Below are 17,464 nucleotides of genomic sequence, written 5' to 3'. Positions count from 1 at the left end.
ATTGCAAAACAAGGATGTCATTATGACATAATCACAAGTCACGTGACGTCAGTTTAAAGGTGTTGTGTTTTAAATGTTTGAAAATCTATAACTACTTAACCATAAGAGACCGTAGGGATCTGTTTGCGGGATTGGGGAGGGATAAATTAGGTCTTCATTTTGTTTCGTGTGCGTGACCTCACATGACCTCTACTTCCGGTCGAAACAGGAAGTGCCCCTTTAATTTAAAAGTGGTAAAAGTTATGAAGATGCTTTCCAAGGACGTAAGTGTCTTGCAAGGGTGGGCAGTTCAAAAAAAATATTGATGACGTCACAAATTGCAACAGCGCCCTCTAGCGGCAGGTTGAAAACTCTTCAAAACGGACTTTTTGAAGATGTCTGTGGTGAAGCTTTTTGTAACCACTTAAATTTTTACACACACATTTACGGTCAGGCAGCCATCATATGTGTGAAGTTTCAGATCAATGACGTCATCGGGGGTCATGTGACGCAGCCTTAAAGGTGCACTTTTTGAACTAATATAACACCCGAAGTAATTATGCGATCATGTTGAAACTTGGTAGGTTGTTGGATATTGACAAGTTCTTGTGAGATGTGAAATGACGTCATGATGACATCATCACATGATTTTTTTATGATTTTTATGATTTTTTTCATTTTTGAACCTTTAAGTCATAAATTGCTATCAGAACATAGTATAATCCAATTCTTTTTTTTAAAGGCTTGATGATGCAAAGAGAATTTCAAATTAAGTGGACAAATTTGAAAATTTTATTAACGAAACAGCTCTGCATTTGTGCACAAATGCAATCATGTCTAGTTTTGGGTTAATTTTTGGTCTGGATAAAGTAAATGTTTGCTCCTTAAGTAAAGGTGTGGTGCAAATTAAAGGTTTTCAGGTGTATTTATATACCTTAGCTAAAGTGGCACATGGCCCACACATCAACGCTTGCAATGTGGTGGTAACGGTTTGAGCTCTAGTAACAGTTGATGTAATAGCCTGCCAAATACTGGGAACTGTCGGGCTCTATTTGTTAAGTCACGTTGGGGTTTGTTGTCAGCTTAAGAATTTTTTTTAAATAATACAAGTCAATTCGTGGTACAATTTTGGTCGGGTTCAATCTTTAACCCGTATAAGTCAGGTCATATTCAGTCACAGGCCGGTAGCATTTTGGAACAGTTGGCACTTCAGCGTCCTATTACTGCAACAGCAAGGTTCTTATAATTGTACAAACTAATTTTTAAACAAACCCAATTTGTGGTTTTCGTTTTGCCAAGGTTGTTTTGGAACACTAACTATATAGAACCAAAGCTGAGAGCGGGGAGCCCTCCAACTCGGTTCCAGGTCACTGTCGCGCTAAACTGTTTTCCAGACTTGTTTTACTCCGTATGGAGCATTTTGTTTTGATCATCAATCATGGTATTTTTCAACAAGTTGCTGGCCAAAAACTCAATAATGGTATTTGCTTTTCATAAGCCAGCTTGTTAATTTTTGCCATTTTTTTTTGTTAGGCAAAGCCTAACTTACTGTGCGGAAGTTGGCCTTAACGCACAGCATAGTTCGTGTCGATATTTATTATATTGTTAAGTTTGTTTTTGCAATGCGCACAGTTTTTGATTTTGGTCTACCTGCCAAAGTTTCACAAAACTGTCAAAAAAACCCCACAAAAAACGTCGACCTTGTTTACAAGGCTGGCCAAGGAGTCCTAAAGTTGGTCATATTATATTAGCAGTTTAGGTAAAATATTTTTGGTTGCCATAATGACCTGCCCAGTGGTATACATTTCAACACTATCAACTAGGTGCTTTGTTTTTAACAATTATGAAACTCATAGAATACAGTGACTGCTGTCAAGAGTATTTTATATTGCAGAATGCCCCGTAGAAAGACTACCTCAAAGCGGGAGGCACCTGCTCCACGACGGGTATCCAAAAGGAAAAAAGCTCGCACGCAAGAGAAAAGCAGCGAGCCTTCCCAAGAAGTACACACCAATGATGATGAAGCACGGCATACAGAGATCCCGATACCTACCTCCATGCTGATACCCCAGAATGAGCAGACTGACACTGTGCTAAGCATTGATCCCACTGAGCTCCAGAAAACGGTAACAGAGTTAGTTGTCTCTGCAATAACAGACCACATCAGGCTGTAAGAACAGAACTAGATCGGGTGCTGCCGCAAAGTATTCGAGAATTGGTAACAGCAGTAGGCTCACTCCCTATTACATCAGCTTCACCATCAGCAACAACACAGAATCTGAGCGGAGGCACTCAAACAACAATAACCATCAGCAACAACACAGAATCTGAGCGGAGGAACTCAAACAACAATAACCATCAGCAACAACACAGAATCTGTGCGGAGGAACTCAAACAACAATACCACCAAACATTACACAAGAACAGCCTAGTAACCCGCCGGCACCTCGGGAGCGATGGGGGTGGGACATGGGCCGACTCCTGGCGTTTCTCTGGGTGTTGGCGTCGGCGAGCTGTTTTCGAACAGCTCTGGTGAGTTAGATAGTATTGGACGGCTCACCCCCTTTTCTGCACCATTATCACTTGATTTTGCAGTTAACCAAGATAACGTAATAAGATTTGGGGTAATGAGTATGTTGAATTTGCAAGTTTACTAGACCCTACCAACGCAAGTCAGAACAAAATTATGTTACAGAAGACTGAAACTGGGGATAATACGTTGTGTGTTGTTCCAACAAATAAAAAACTTCCCAAAAACATCAATGAGTGGATTTCGGCATTCTCCATTTTCTCAGCAGTTTTCACAAAGGAGTTTCTGGGCGAGAATGATAAACTACTGCAATTTGGGGATGTAGTACGTCAAATTGCCGCTGAAGGCGGAAACTTTAACTTGTACGATGTGAATTTTAGAAAACAGGCAAAGGACAGAACTCCCTAGGATCACTTTCATACCGAATTGTTCCTAAAAGCTAAGAAATAAGCCACCAGCTCAAACATTTGGCGAGTCTGAGCAGTTTCCAGTGGGGTATTGTTTCCGTTTCTGTCGTGGTTTATCATGCAGAGGTTTTTGTGGGTTCAAACACAAATGCACAAAATGCATGGGTAACCATCCAGTGAGCAATTGTGCGTTTCAAGTCCAGTCAAACACCAGGAACCAGCTCTTGCAAATCCACAATTTGTACATGTATCTCAAAAACTCGTACTCGAAAATCAAAATAACAGAATTGCTGGTCCATTTCAGGAAATGCCACTCTGAAATGTTTGCGTAAGCCAAATTGGTCTGGTTCCCAAAAAACATTCATCATTTATCACATCCAGCAAATGAGTCAGTAAACCATGGGATACCAGGTTACTATGCAATAGTAAATTGAATACGCTACAACTGAAACAAACTAGGTCCGGGTTGCGTACTAGCAAAAGTTGACATTCAGTCGGCATTCAAAATACTACAAGTCCATCCGGGAGATGGATAGATTGATAGATAGGTAGATAGATAGATAGATAAAATGGTTTATTAAAAAACTGTCCTCGCAGCACAAAGGCTGAATTACAACAATTTTACATTAAAAAGAAGGCAAATTGGTGGTAAAAAAAAAAAAAAGAAAAAAAAAAGGGAAATAGTTGAGCCACTCCCCTAGATTTACACATTGAAATTGGTTACTTTTACTCAAAAATGGTGTGACAATAAAACAAAACAACAGACAAGAATTGAAAATGTTATAATCAAGAAAAACAAGCAAAAGACCAACTAAAATCTGAACATCAATTAGATAAAAGCTGGCCATTGATTGTAATTGTATTTACAACATTAAAAAGTGATCAACATGGCTAGATGTGGTAAAAATATAGAAAAATATTATTATTGCTCTAAAATTGGGTTTTATTCCATAAACTGGTCATATACATAATCGGGCTATTTTGGTACCGTTTGGTTTTGCAAACTGGTAGTGAGATTTCATCTGAGTTTCTCAAGTTCCTGTGGTGAATATTTTTCCTAAGTGGTGGGACCCAGTTGCAGAATTGCTCAGAAGAAAGCAAGGATTTGAAGAAGCTCAGGCACAGCTGCTTCCTTCGTCCTCAAGGGTTTCGAGGTTGAGAATTGCAAGCACCTCTTCATATGGAGTAATCTTTGCCCATGATAATTTTACAGGCCCTCTTTTGGATATTTTCTACAGCTATATTTTGAGCTGCAGTTATTCCTGAATGCCAAACAGGTGCAGCATATTCAGCTAGACGTCTCACAAAGCCAGTAAAAATAGTTACTAGGTCTGCACGTGGTAAGTTGAAACGTCTCAGTGTTTTGAGCAGGAAGAGTCTCCCATTAGCCTTCTTCCGTATCTCTGCAACTTGGGTTCCCCACTTAAGGTCAGCATTGATATTGAGCCCAAGATTTTGGTTACATTGACAGCATTTAATGGTATATTACAAAGTGTGAGAGGTGGACTAAGAATTGGTCGTCTCAGAAATGACACTTTCATTGTTGAGCATTTGTCATTGTTTAATTTCATATGGTTCAGTTCAGCCCACTCCTCGAATTGGTCAAGCTCATAGAAGATCATAATCTGCTTGGTTTCAAATGGGAAGGGCATTTTTTTACAATATAACCTTACCAATGGGGTGTCGTGCAAGTTGGGCCATTTTTTAAGCTTTCAGGCTCACTAGGGTACGGCACGACTTGCGAAAAGAATCGGTTCTTTGGAAAGTTGCCCGAAGAATGGACTATAGTAGTTATTACTTTGGAAGAATTGTTTCCAATAGTTACTGCCTTTCATGTATGGGGTTGTTTTGCCAACAAAAGGATCACAATACACACAGATAACAAAGCCCTAGTCAGCACCTTGAATTCCAAAACGTCTAAAGACATTCAAATAATGGTGCTAGTTCGTACGTTAGTCGTTAAATCAATGATAGGCAACTTTCATAATAAAGCAGCCCACATACCGGGGTAGAAAACATTTTAGCTGACAAATTATCCCGACTGCAGGTAGAGTCATTCAAAAAGTTAGCACCATGGGCGGAGAAACAACCAATAACGCTTCCTCCCGAAATGCTACCAGAGAATTGGTTCCGGGGCTGCTAAGTCTCCTAACTAACTCAATGGCACCCAAAGGGCAATAGGGTACTAATTAAGTTTCTACAGCAAATGGATTTAACAAAGCATTACATTTGCTTTCAATCGTAAGGGCACTGTTGGTAACACATTTTGTATGAGGCCAAAAATGCATCAAGTACTATTTCAACGTTTATTTCAGCTGTTAGTTACGTACATACGTTGTACAATATGCAAGAACTAGGTCAATCATTTTTGGAACTGGGAAGGTGGCGTTCTGACGCATTCAAAAGTTATATCGATTGAAATCAAGTTTTCAAAAGTATTAGTGCTAATCATGAGGCTTAGAGTGGCACCGAGGCGTTTTTGCGGGGGAGCCGCCCCACTCAGCGTGGGCTGACTTGTGGCGGATTGCCTCACAAAAATTGCTCTATTCTGGCTCACAAAGTAGAAGCCTTGCGTAACTTGTATTTTATGTCTGGGAAATATTAAAATGTGGTATTTACCGGGTAAATCATACGAACATATCAAATCACAAAACTAAAACAGTACATGCAAGTATTCAAGAAGTTAATTTGTGTTTTAAAGATTATGGACAAGTAAGAAGCATTAATCGACAATAGTAAAGGTTTTCATGTACAAATTTACTGAACGTACATTTGACTCTAGATAACTCTACAGTTAAAACAATAAATAAGTTTAGTTAATTTCATTAGCGTCTTTTAAAGTAAACACTTAAAGTTATTATAAGAGAATGATGTTTATGTTATTACAGGTAACTTGGAATGTTTTGGATGACATTAAAGAAAGGACTCCTAAACACAAAGCAAGTGCTAACTGAACAGTTATTTCGAGTCAAAAACCTAAGGCAATAAAAGGCATAAAATAACAAATTTGGGAAATTTGGGATCAATTGGTCATCGAAGTTGCAAGAAAATATTTAAAGAAACAAAAACCTTGTTGCACTATCGGTGCTATTAATGCCTAACAAAGGTTTCAGGTTTTTCCTGAAATCTTTTAATATTTGAGGGAGAACATTTTAAAAAAAATCAATTTTTGCTATCAAGAGCTCTCATTTGCTCGTTACTGAGTAAGGAGAGCACTTCCATTCTATCTTGTGCCTACAGCAAGCTTGTTGGAAAGCTAAAAAGACAAAAAACAGCTCATTTACCAAAAGATACCTTTCACATGGTTGTAACTGCAATAATAGAAATATGTCATTCCAAGGGTTTGAAAGGAAACAAATAAACAAACAATGACTCACAATATACAATTCTGACTGTTTTGAAACAGTTCGGTTCCTTAGGTTTATTTATCGTAATATTTTCTTCATTTATGATCATGCTTCATTATTTGTCAGAGTGGAGAAAACTTATTGTTATCTCATTAACACAACATTTTAAAATAAATGCAAAAAAAATGTGTTGTGATCTGGATCAAGCTAAATGAGTCGTTTGTCAGAAATATCACTATGGAGAAAAACAGAAGAAAAAACGAGCCAACAGGGGTTCTTGTCCTATTTCAGTACAACAACAAAAAGTTTAAACCCAAACTATTTAAATACTTAACCAGTCAAGTTTCCCTTGTGCTTAATTACTGGAGACAAATGATTATGTTGCAACTTCATAGAAATTTAGTGCTTGCGTCTTGCAAGTTGAATCATTGGACAATCATTGAAAAATAAACCAAAAGAAACCAAATATTTGGTTATAAATAAAATCAAATTTTTTATTCGCCAGTGTACTTCGGCGTTCTCTTTTCTCGAAATGCAGTCAGCCCTTCAATTCTGTCCTTGGTAGGGATTACCTTTAGATGATAAAAACACACAATTAATTTGAAAACCAAATTAAAAAGAGACTTAAAGCCAGTGGACACTATTGGTAATTGTCAAAGACTAGTCTTCACAGTTGGTGTATCTCAACATTATGCATAGAATAACACACCTGTGAAAAAAAAAACCATGGTCACACAAAGTTGTATGCTTTCAGATGCTTGATTTTGAGACCTCAAATTCTAAATCCGAGGTCTCAAAATCAAATTCGTGAAAAATTACTTCTTTTTCGAAAACTACATCACTTCAGAGGGAGCTGTTTCTCACAATGTTTTATACTATCAACCTCTCCCCATTACTCGTCTTCAAGAAAGGTTTTATGATAATAATTATTTTGAGTAATTACCAATAGTGTCCACTGCCTTTAACAATACATTTTATCTCCTAACAAACAAAGTACTGAGCGAATATTGAAAAATGTTGGAAAAAGTATGTTAAAAAAATGGCAAGATGTTGATCTAAGAATAATAATTACATAAAATTTATAAGGCGCTCGGTATCTGGATTGGTACCATTCAAAGCGCTGGATGCTAGAAAGCTAACAAACTGAATAGATGAGTATTGAGGTTGTGTTTGAATGTTGATAGATCAGGTGTGTCCCTCAGCTCGTCTGGCAGTTGGGAAAATAGACTGGAAAGTATAGATTTGTGACAACAATGTAACTCAAAGAGAGGTTTGTGGTAACACCATGTGAATATCATCTTGATAATAGTAATAATAATAATAATAAGACTTGTAATGCGCACATATCCACGTTGCTGGGTGTTCAAGGCGCAGTAAAACCAAAAACAAAAACAAAAACAAAACACAACACAAAGAAAAACAGACACAACAAAATTAGTCATTGAAAACCTGTGACATAAGATAAGTTTTGAGAAGAGACTTGAATTTTGCGGTACAAAGACAAGAGTGGAGATTAAGTGGTAGAGAGTTCCAGATGCGTGGCGCGGCTGAAGAAAAAGACCTGTCACCCCATGAGTGTCAAGACTTGGGTTCAATGAGGAGAAGCATGGAACTTGATCGAAGATTCCTTGATGGAGTGTAAACTTGAAGCATTTCAGAAATATAGTGGGGAGCCTTGCCATTAAGAGCTTTGTGGACAATGAGCATCAGCTTGAAGATGATTCGTTGAGAGATAGGGAGCCAGTGTAGTTGTTTCAGAATGGGGGTGATAGAACAGGATTTTCTAGACAGTGTCACAATGCGGGCAGCAGTATTTTGGAGCCATTGAAGTCGGGAAATCTGGTTGTTAGGAAGACTGTAGAGAAGAGCATTGCCATTGTCAAGACGAGAAGTAACAAATGCATGAATGACCAGTAATAATTAGAATGAACAGTTTTTACATAGCGCAAAATTACAGTGAAGTCTCAAAGCGCTTTTGAAAAGTGAAAGAGTGAAACCAGGACAATTGAATGCAAAGTTTACAAAAAAATACAGAAACAACTACAAAATGCATACAATGAAAATTACTTAACCGAACAGATGAGTCTCCAAATTAGACTTAAACTGTTCTACAGAGGAGTTTTTTAAAATGTTTTTAGGGAGTGAATTCCAGAATTCAGGAGATGCAACCTGAAAAGCTCTTTGCGCATAAACTTTGGTGGTGGCTGAAAAACAAGTGAGAAGATTTTGTGAGCCAGAACAAGGATTTTTAGTGGGCAATAGTCGTGGAATCATTCTATGAGATTTTGAGGAGCTACATACCATGTTTGCATTTGTACGTCGTAACTAAGAGTTTGAAAATGATTATCTGTTTAACTGGTAACCAATGTAACAAGTAACAAGAAGAGAGTCGGGTAACCCATACAACAGACCATTGCAGTTATCTATCTGACTCATTATGAAGGGGTGTATTAATTTTTCTGTTGTGCTCTGATTCAAGAATGGTCTGATCTTTCCTATCTTGTACATGCCATAAGAGGAAGCCTGACAAATATAAATGACATGTTGTGTTATTGTTAAATGGTCATCCAATACATCACCAAGATTTCTAGCACACTGAGATGGCTTGAGGTTAACACCATTAAACATAATCAGAGGTAATACAATTTTATTTCTGAACCGTGATGACAGTTGATGTAGCTCTGTCTTCCCTTCATTGTTCTTGAGAGCATTTACTGATGACCACAACTGAATTTTATGTAAACAAGATTCTTCTCTAGGAATGACAAATAAATAATGGTTCTTGTACAAAGTAGTGTAGATTTGAGTGTCGTAACTGTCGTCTGCATAGATGGCATGACCCAAACCATAGGACTTTATGAGGAGTACATTGTGAAGACAATAGGGCCCTTGACCATCCCCGAGGTACTCCTTGTTTCAATGGAGCACTGGCGGATCATTTCCTATGACACAAGACTGAGAGCAATTGGTTATTAGTATGAATGAAGCTAGTTCAATGTGCTCCAGCCTGCTGGAAAAGAGTGTCATGGCTGCAGAGTTTTAAAAGCAGCAGAGTAATCAAGAAACAGTAAAACAGCTTCTTGTCCTTTGTCTTGTGATAGAAGCAGATCATTACACACACAAAGTAGGGCACCGTCTCAAAACTATGGTTTTGTCGATATGCAGACTGCATGGTAGCATTTAGATTATTTATAGATAAGTAGCTCTGCACCTGAAGTACAGCATCACGTTCAGTTGTTTTGGAAAGGAACTTTAAATTAGCCACAGGTCTGCCTTTTTTAAGGTTTTCAGGGTCCAGCTATGAATTTTTCAGAAGTGGAGTGATGTTGGCGTGCCTCAGCAAGCCTGGAAAACAATCATTAGTAAATAAGGTATTGATGATATGAGTAATGATGGGAGCAAGTTTAATGGCACATTTCTTGACAACTTGCGAGGGGGCTGGATTAAGTGCATATGTTGAAGCAGGGTATTCGGCCAAGAGACTGACGACTTGGTGCTCTGACCAGTGTAAACTTCTTGAAGATGGATTCACCGATTGTGTCGCTGTATAATGAAGCGGCGTGTTGAGAAGATTTCAGGAGATCCTGAACTATGTGGTCGGCATTCTCAGCACAGAAAGTGGAGAAATGTTTTAATAGTTGCCCAGGCCTAGACATACAGTGACACAATCCTTAAATCCTTTCAGCGTGAATTTTACTATATTGCACCTGCAGCAATTAATACGCAACAATCCATTTTTGGGCATTAAATTTTTTTGACTATGTTGAAGTCGCAAACTATTTGAGGCACGAATAGTCGAGTAGCAAATTTCACTAGTCCCCCAGGCTTTAATTGTTGGGTACAGTATTTCTTGTTAAAGCCTGTTCTCAAACCTGATCATTTTAATAACCACTGTTCTGTGAAATTGTTCTGAAAAATTTGTGTTTGGTAATAAAGAAATCAATTATAAGAACAAGTAATTTGTGTTGGCCTTTATTTAGAAATAATTTTAATAAACTGTATCAATTGTTGTTAGACACAATACATTAACGTTAATTATAACACACTGATGTATTCATGTGATTGTGATTAGTAGCCCTACAATTATACATGTGTAAAGCCGGTGCATGAACGACAATTTGTACTTGTACAATGAATAGTGTTTGCTGTAGTAAAACTACTATATACAATAGTATCATAGAGGGTACTACCTTCATGGTAGTATGTACTGCAGGTAGTTCATTTGTGGTTACTGTCATCTGTTCCCACGACAAATCATTCGGGGAAGTATGAAACCATGAAACAAACACAACTGATGTAACTGTGACGGTCATGAACTATTACATATGCCCACAGTCTATTTTTTATTTAACTTCACTCTCTATTACGTAATACCTCTAAATAGCGCCCTCCAGCGATATCATTTGCGCGGGCTTTCAGTTCATAAGATCCTTAGACGAAGATCTCATCACATCGTATTTATCTTCGTCAACAGGTAATTATGTTTTTATATTGTTCAATGCTTACTGTTTGTGTTAATATTGTTTAACTAAATATATTCCGTTTACCGTCAGAGTCTAAGTTGTATATATTTACTGTTTAAATCTATGATTTATTGACTCGTTTGCCATGGATAACGGAGTCAAACTAGGAGTTACCCTTAGGTCATGCTCTTGCCTTAAGACAAGTTATGTACTCATTTTGTAAATTCCATCGGGACAAGTCAGTCCCTTTTGAGTAAATATATCTATAGTGCATTTATTAAGTAAGCTCTGTTGTGGATCCAGCTTACGGTTCATTTATATTTTCCTTTGATTTCCAAGATGGCGGACAACGCCTAGAATAATGGCGTGAACCGCTTAAACTGTTTGTTTATTTATTAGTGTTTATTTAATATTATAATTATTACTGTAAAAGTTCATAAGATCCTTAGAAGAAGATCTCACCACATCGTATTTATCTTCGTCAACAGATTCATGAGTGTAAATAAAATACTGGAAAGCTAACATTTGAACAGCCGTGTCACGTCAATCTTGAATACAGTCAGAGGGGTCCAACTGGTGGAGAATCCCAGTTTGAAGAACACAGCACCATCTATTTAAAGGTCTTCAACCAACAAATCAACCTCTCTGATCTTTTCAACAAACTTGACCGATATCGGAGACCAGTGCCCGGCCCTGCACCAGCACCCGGACCTGCACCAGAGCCCGGTCGGCACCAGAACCCACTCGGTGGCACCCGAGTCCGCCCTGGCACCAGAGCCCATCCCGGCACCAGCGCCCATCCCGGCACCAGCGCCCGGCCCTGCACCAAAGCCTGCTCCGGCACCAGAGCCCGGTCGGCATCAGAACCCGCCGGCACCAGAGCCTGGCCGGCACCAGAGCTTGGCCAGCCCCAGAGCCCGCCCCGGCACCAGAGCCTGCCCCGACACCAGAGCCCGTTTGGTTTCTCGCAGCCCACTGAACCCCCAAACCCTCCGTATTGAGGACTGGACAAGCACCCGTGAATTGTGAATCTACCCGTACTTCAGGTTCTGAGTCAAAAATGATTGAACAACAGAACTGACAGCGAAGCTACTATTCAACATGGACAATTTGTGCATAGAGTGATTCAAACAACTTTACTAGAATTCCAAACTACGGAGTATTTGCTACCGGCAGCAAAAGCAGCCCAATAACAATAACACTGAACTGATGAGTCTTGTTGCTACCTATCCCTGGTAGTAACCACAAGAATTCCGATTCACAATCAAACAGTTTAACTTGCATTGTTGTACTGATTGAACCACTTGTAACTTTGGCATTGTATAAAACCATTACTGACACCAGCCAAACCACAGATTAAAGTGTTTCATTGTTATAGCTCTTTTGTGTTGCAATTACTGCGCTCAAAGCGAAACACAACTCACAAGTCAAAAGAGTCACGCCAATTCCAAGCCAGACCTATCATTCCATCCCACTTGATGTCAAGAATCACCGTTCTACAACAACTCCCCCAAGGAGTTACCCATCTTCTTCTAATCATGTCCATCTCATGCTCTCTCATCAGGTCAAAAGTGTTCATATACACTGGTCATGAGGGATCTACGATTGCCATTGAAGATTGGGTTAGAGATACAAGATACTTGGTGGAGACAACGGCAATACCTACTGAAATGCAGTTCTCGACTATTGTCAGATACCTCGGAGGAGCGGCGAGAAAGTTAGTCCTGAATCTACCACCTGATCAAAACACAGCAAGCTTCGCCTTTGCAGAGCTACAGGCCCAGTTCTGCGACAATCTGATGTCAGGTGACCCACTGGCTGAGTTCTACGAACGTGTACGACTACCGAAGGAGTCGCCTGGCATCTATGCAGTTGAGTTGGAAGCCACGCTCCGTACAGTGAAAGAAAGAATGAACCAAACCCAACCTTGGCCAAACAGAAATAAGATGCTTACTCAACAATTTATGAGAGGAGTGAAAAATGAGAAAATAGCCAACAGACTTGCGCCGATGAAACCACGTGAGATGTTATTCAGAGAACTACAAATTGAACTGCGTCAGATAGAAAGAGAGAACAGGATGACTTCTACAATGACTACAGACACCAAAGCACTCTCTCAACCCCAATATGCTAGACATCCTTACCAGAGTACTCAACCCATGCAGTCTAAGGCAGCTGCTACCGAAGTCACTCAACGACCAGCACAACACTTTTCTAACGATCAAGTGCTACGAGATCTAATCTTAACTGTGCAAAAGCTGGCACTGAAGGTTGACCAGATGTCTACATCACTGCCCCAGCAAAGCCAGTGCCGAAGACAAGAACCTCAAGCCACATCTCGACAGATAACTTGCCATAAATGTGGACAAGAGGGACACATAGCCAGAGGTTGTCGCAACATCCCGTTGAACTTCCAAGGCCCACGGGCAACAGGGCAAGCCGTACGGGGCCCAGAAAGACCAAGCCCTATAGATGAGAAATCTGCAAAGTCATTTCAGAGCCATACCACACCAAGTTACCAGCAACTCATTGGGCCAAACAATGAAGCCCCGTCGACATACATGGAAAAGATTGCACTGCTCTCATTGATTCAGGCTCGCAAATCACTTCCATCAATAAAGACCTATGGAAAACGCATCCATCTTTACAGAACCTAGAACTGACAGAAGTGAACGTCTCCATCGAAGGTGCCAGTGGCCAGTGTAGTACCAATTTCTATCTCAATCATGGGCGCTACATATGTAGATGTCCCAGCATTCGTAGTACCAACTGACAGCTACCAAAAGAATGTTCCGGTTTTGATTGGTACCAATGTCATTCGAGCGTCCAGAGACGACCAGAGCCGAGCTAGAGGACAAAACTTTCTTCAAGAAGTTGGAGCTGAAAGTAACGCTTGGCAGACAGCGTATATCAACACGACAGATCTCGACATGGGTGATCCACAGGAAAAGATTGGTTATATGCACCAGGAAAAGAAGTTGACATAATCTGCGAAGCACCTCCTAAACCGAATGGTCACACCTACACCGCAATAGTCGAAGGATTTCCACAGAATATGTCAGATCTCCGAGTTGGTAACATAGTTGCACATGTTGATCGAAATCGGAGGTTCCTGTACGTCTTTGCAATATTACGCTAAGCCCATCACAATTAGACGTAATTGTAAGCATGCACAAGTTTTCACCATCATCCATGTGGACAACGAATCTCTTCCCATGCAACCACTGGAGCATTAACAGGAGAGACGAGGCATGGCAGAAATTGCAGCTAGTCTCCATCCAACAAATCTCCATCCAACTAATGGTCTCCTTCACACCTGGGTCTGGTTTTACGTAGGCAACATCTTTTGCACTGGTCCCACCATTTCTTTACTACGCCTGCCATCTTGGGCCAAAAGAATCTGCTTCTGATCATGTCTATTGTTCTTTCAAAGCCCAAGTGACCTAGGTCATCATGAAGTAATGTCATTGCCAAAGCTTTGAATTGTTGAGGTAGAACCAGTTGTAGTGATATCTTGTCATCTTGTGCCTTTCTTTGTCTATACAGGATGTTATCTTTGATGATGAGTCTCTCCCATGTTCTGAAGTAGATTGAACACTCTGGTGATTCTCGAACCCGTTCAGACTTTGTCGGTCTCTGGTTTCGGTCGACGAAGTATAAAACATGAGATATGACTGGATCCTCTTTTTGTGCGATGGCAAGTTCTCGTTTAGACACACGTAGTAATCCTTCTTCGATAGTGTTCTGCTGTTTGGTGTTGGTCTTAGCTGCTTGTCAATTTATGATCTCACAGTGTACAGTATTAGAAGCTTCTAGAAATGGTTGAGATGGAGAAGTATATCCATCACAGATGGCTTGTACGCTATCAGAAGGGATGGTCACCACCTCTCCCTGAAATTCTCTGGAGTTTCTAGTCATCTCAATCTCAGGCTTCCTCGAAAAGGCGTCTGCAGCAGAGTTGTTCTTTCCCGGTCTGTACTTAATTGTGAAGTTGAACTGGGACAATGCAGCCACCCATCTCTGCCCAGCAGCATCAAGTTTTGCTGATGAAGTCACGTACAGTAGGGGGTTATTATCCGTAAGGACAGTGAAGCTGTTGCCGGTGCCAAGTAGATAATCGCGGAGCTTGTCTGTCACGGCCCATTTCAATGCTAAAAACTCTAGCTTATGAGCTGGGTAGCAAGACTCTGCGGAGTTTAGCAATGACATGAATGACACGTTCCGTCCCATTCTGGATTTGACTCAGAACTGCCCCAAGTCCAACACCGGGCGTGTCGGTCTGTAGGATGAATGGTGCAGTAAAATCGGCATACGCCAGGATAGGTGCCGATGTCAGGTGATCTTTGAGTGTATCCATGGCTTGTTGGTGTTCTGTTTCCCATATGAATGGAGGTGGAGGATCATGCTTCTTGGTTTTCTACCTCTTTTCTTACGTCTCTGTTCACCAAATGTTAATATGTAGAGTGGTGCTACGATACCCACAAATACCCGACCAACAGAAGAATCTGCAAACCAGTCGAAAGGCTGATGTATGATTACCTTGAGCAGGCAAAGTCACATAGAATAAGAGACAAGTACGAAGTAGAACAGCTCCAGTCAAAGCTACTAGCTGGAAAGAAATTGTTGGCAAAATGGAAGAGTCCTCAAATGACTGCAAGAAGAAAAATGGCCAGCGTGAGATTTTTCCTACAGGAACATAGCTGAAGTATTTTGCTATTTTTATTACCCCCCCCCCCATGTTTTTTTTTATTTCTACAAGTACATGTATATCCCATGACGAAACTAAACTGCGCCAATAAAGTATCTAAACACTTGCAAATTGTCAGATATATCGGAACCTGAAATAGTATGCCAAAAAATAGTTATTCATTTCGAGTCACCGTTAATTTCTGCACATTTTGACACATCTTGTGTTGCGCTACGATGTTGTTAGGTGGATTTATGGACACTTGAGTGGCTTACATGTAAGGTCGAATTTCAAAAGTTGTAAAAGCCCCTATTCAAGCTAAATCGTTGTATTGTGACGAGTAAGATCAGCGTTTCTTTTGCCCACCTTTGATAAACGATTTTTTTGGTCGCTTGTTTGATAAATCGGTTGTGATGAACATCAGCAATAATTGTCAGTAACCAAGCAAAGGGGTCAAAGATGGGAGGCATACAACAATATGGGTTAAGAGCCAGAATTCCTGATTATGATGAGATAGGGAAAGGTGGTTCAAGATAACAGGAAAGATGGTTCAAAATGACCAAACAGGAAAGAGGACGGATCGTTGGTTTGATAGAAGCCGGTACGTCAATGCGAGCTGCAGCTCATGGTTACAACGTCACCAGCGACGGTCAGTAAATGATGAAATGGCTACAGTGTACCAAGCTCAGGGAAATGGGGACGACCTGTCAAGGAGTGGCCGTCCGAGGGTGACTTCTGCAGCAGAAGAAAGTGAACAAGTCCATAAAGCCTGACACCACTCTTGAGGGATTGCGACGCATCCTGATCAGGAAGTGGCAGGGGATTGACCAGGTACAGATCAGAGGTCTCATTGGGAGTATGAGAAGACGACTCCTTGGCGTTCAGGACAGTAATGGAGGACACACTAAGAACTGAAAACAGGATATCAGCAGTTTTAAAGTTAAAGATACGGCAATAAATTTCATGGTCAAGTAAACGAAACGAGTTTGTGTCTTTTGATTTTGTCTGTGTGTGGTGCTTGTGCGAGTTCCCTTCTGGAATTGGGGTGAATAGGGGCTTTTGCAACTTTTGAAATTCGACCTTAAGCCACTCAAGTGTCCATAAATCCACCCAACAACATCGTAGCGCAACACAAGATGTGTCAAAATGTGCAGAAGTTAACGGTGAATAGAAATGAATAATTATTTTTTTGTATACTATTTCAGGTTCCGATAAATCTGACCATTTGTAAGTGTTTAGATACTTTATTGGCGCAGTTTAGTTTTGGATATAGCTTGGTAGTAGTTTAGTTTATTAATTAACGGTTAATTAGTTTCTAAGTTACAGTTGAGTCATGAGGAAGTAGATTAGTAACAGTAGCGTAATATTTTTAGGTGTTCGGCCAACAGCCGAACAACTATTGTTATTGTTCTGTTTGGTTTTTTGGGTTTTTTTTTTCCTCGTGTTCTTCTTTCCCTACGAACCTTCTCCAGCAATTTTAAACAAAAGTAAAGCTTGTACAAACTTAAAACTAACTATGTACAATGTACATAGGCAATAGAGAGTAGATGAAACCGCCACTTTTTGGGAATGATGACGTCATTGATGACATCATGGCAAGGTTTTTAAAGTTGAAAAACAACATTTGCTTTTCGCTGTATCTCAACGAATATGAATGCTATGATGTTCATACTTAGGCATCAGATAGATAAAGACTTGGACAACATTTGAAAAGTTAACGCAAAAATCGTATGACCTTAACTTCATTTTTTCATCAAAAAACAACTTTTCAGCTTTAAAACAAAAGTAAAGCTTGTATAAACTTAAAACTTACTATGTACATTACTATGAATTCTCAACAGCGTTCTCTTTTTGCCCACCAAAGAGGGCGCTGTTGATTATCAAATCTGTGTATAGCATACAGTACAGGGGTGAGCTAGATTTTTAAAGGGCTTTCATAAGTTGCAAATAAAAAAACTGATGCCAATCTCACACAAACATATTGCATTTTTGAAGAAACAAGGCATTAAAAAGTGTATATATATCTATAGTGCATTTACTGAGTAAGCTCT

The 17,464-nt window shown here is 39.9% G+C and overlaps 2 protein-coding genes across 2 annotated transcripts in view; both read right to left on the bottom strand.

Moving 5' to 3' along the window:
• Positions 1-17,464, bottom strand: part of LOC139954245 (U6 snRNA-associated Sm-like protein LSm3) — a 514,674-nt gene that overhangs the window by 393,138 nt on the left and 104,072 nt on the right. The window lies entirely within an intron of this gene.
• The window catches only part of LOC139954240 (methylglutaconyl-CoA hydratase, mitochondrial-like), a 70,234-nt gene continuing 59,067 nt past the window's right edge, over positions 6,298-17,464 (bottom strand). Inside the window, exon 8 of the mRNA XM_071953960.1 lies at positions 6,298-6,835. Coding sequence (XP_071810061.1) covers positions 6,758-6,835 — 78 coding nt within the window. The 3' untranslated portion in view covers positions 6,298-6,757. The remainder of the gene's footprint in view (positions 6,836-17,464) is intronic.

The sequence above is a fragment of the Asterias amurensis genome, chromosome 2, assembly GCF_032118995.1.
Source record: "Asterias amurensis chromosome 2, ASM3211899v1".
NCBI lineage: Eukaryota > Metazoa > Echinodermata > Asteroidea > Forcipulatida > Asteriidae > Asterias > Asterias amurensis.
Note: the sequence above shows the minus strand (reverse complement) of the source record. Positions and strands in the feature narration are given on the sequence as shown.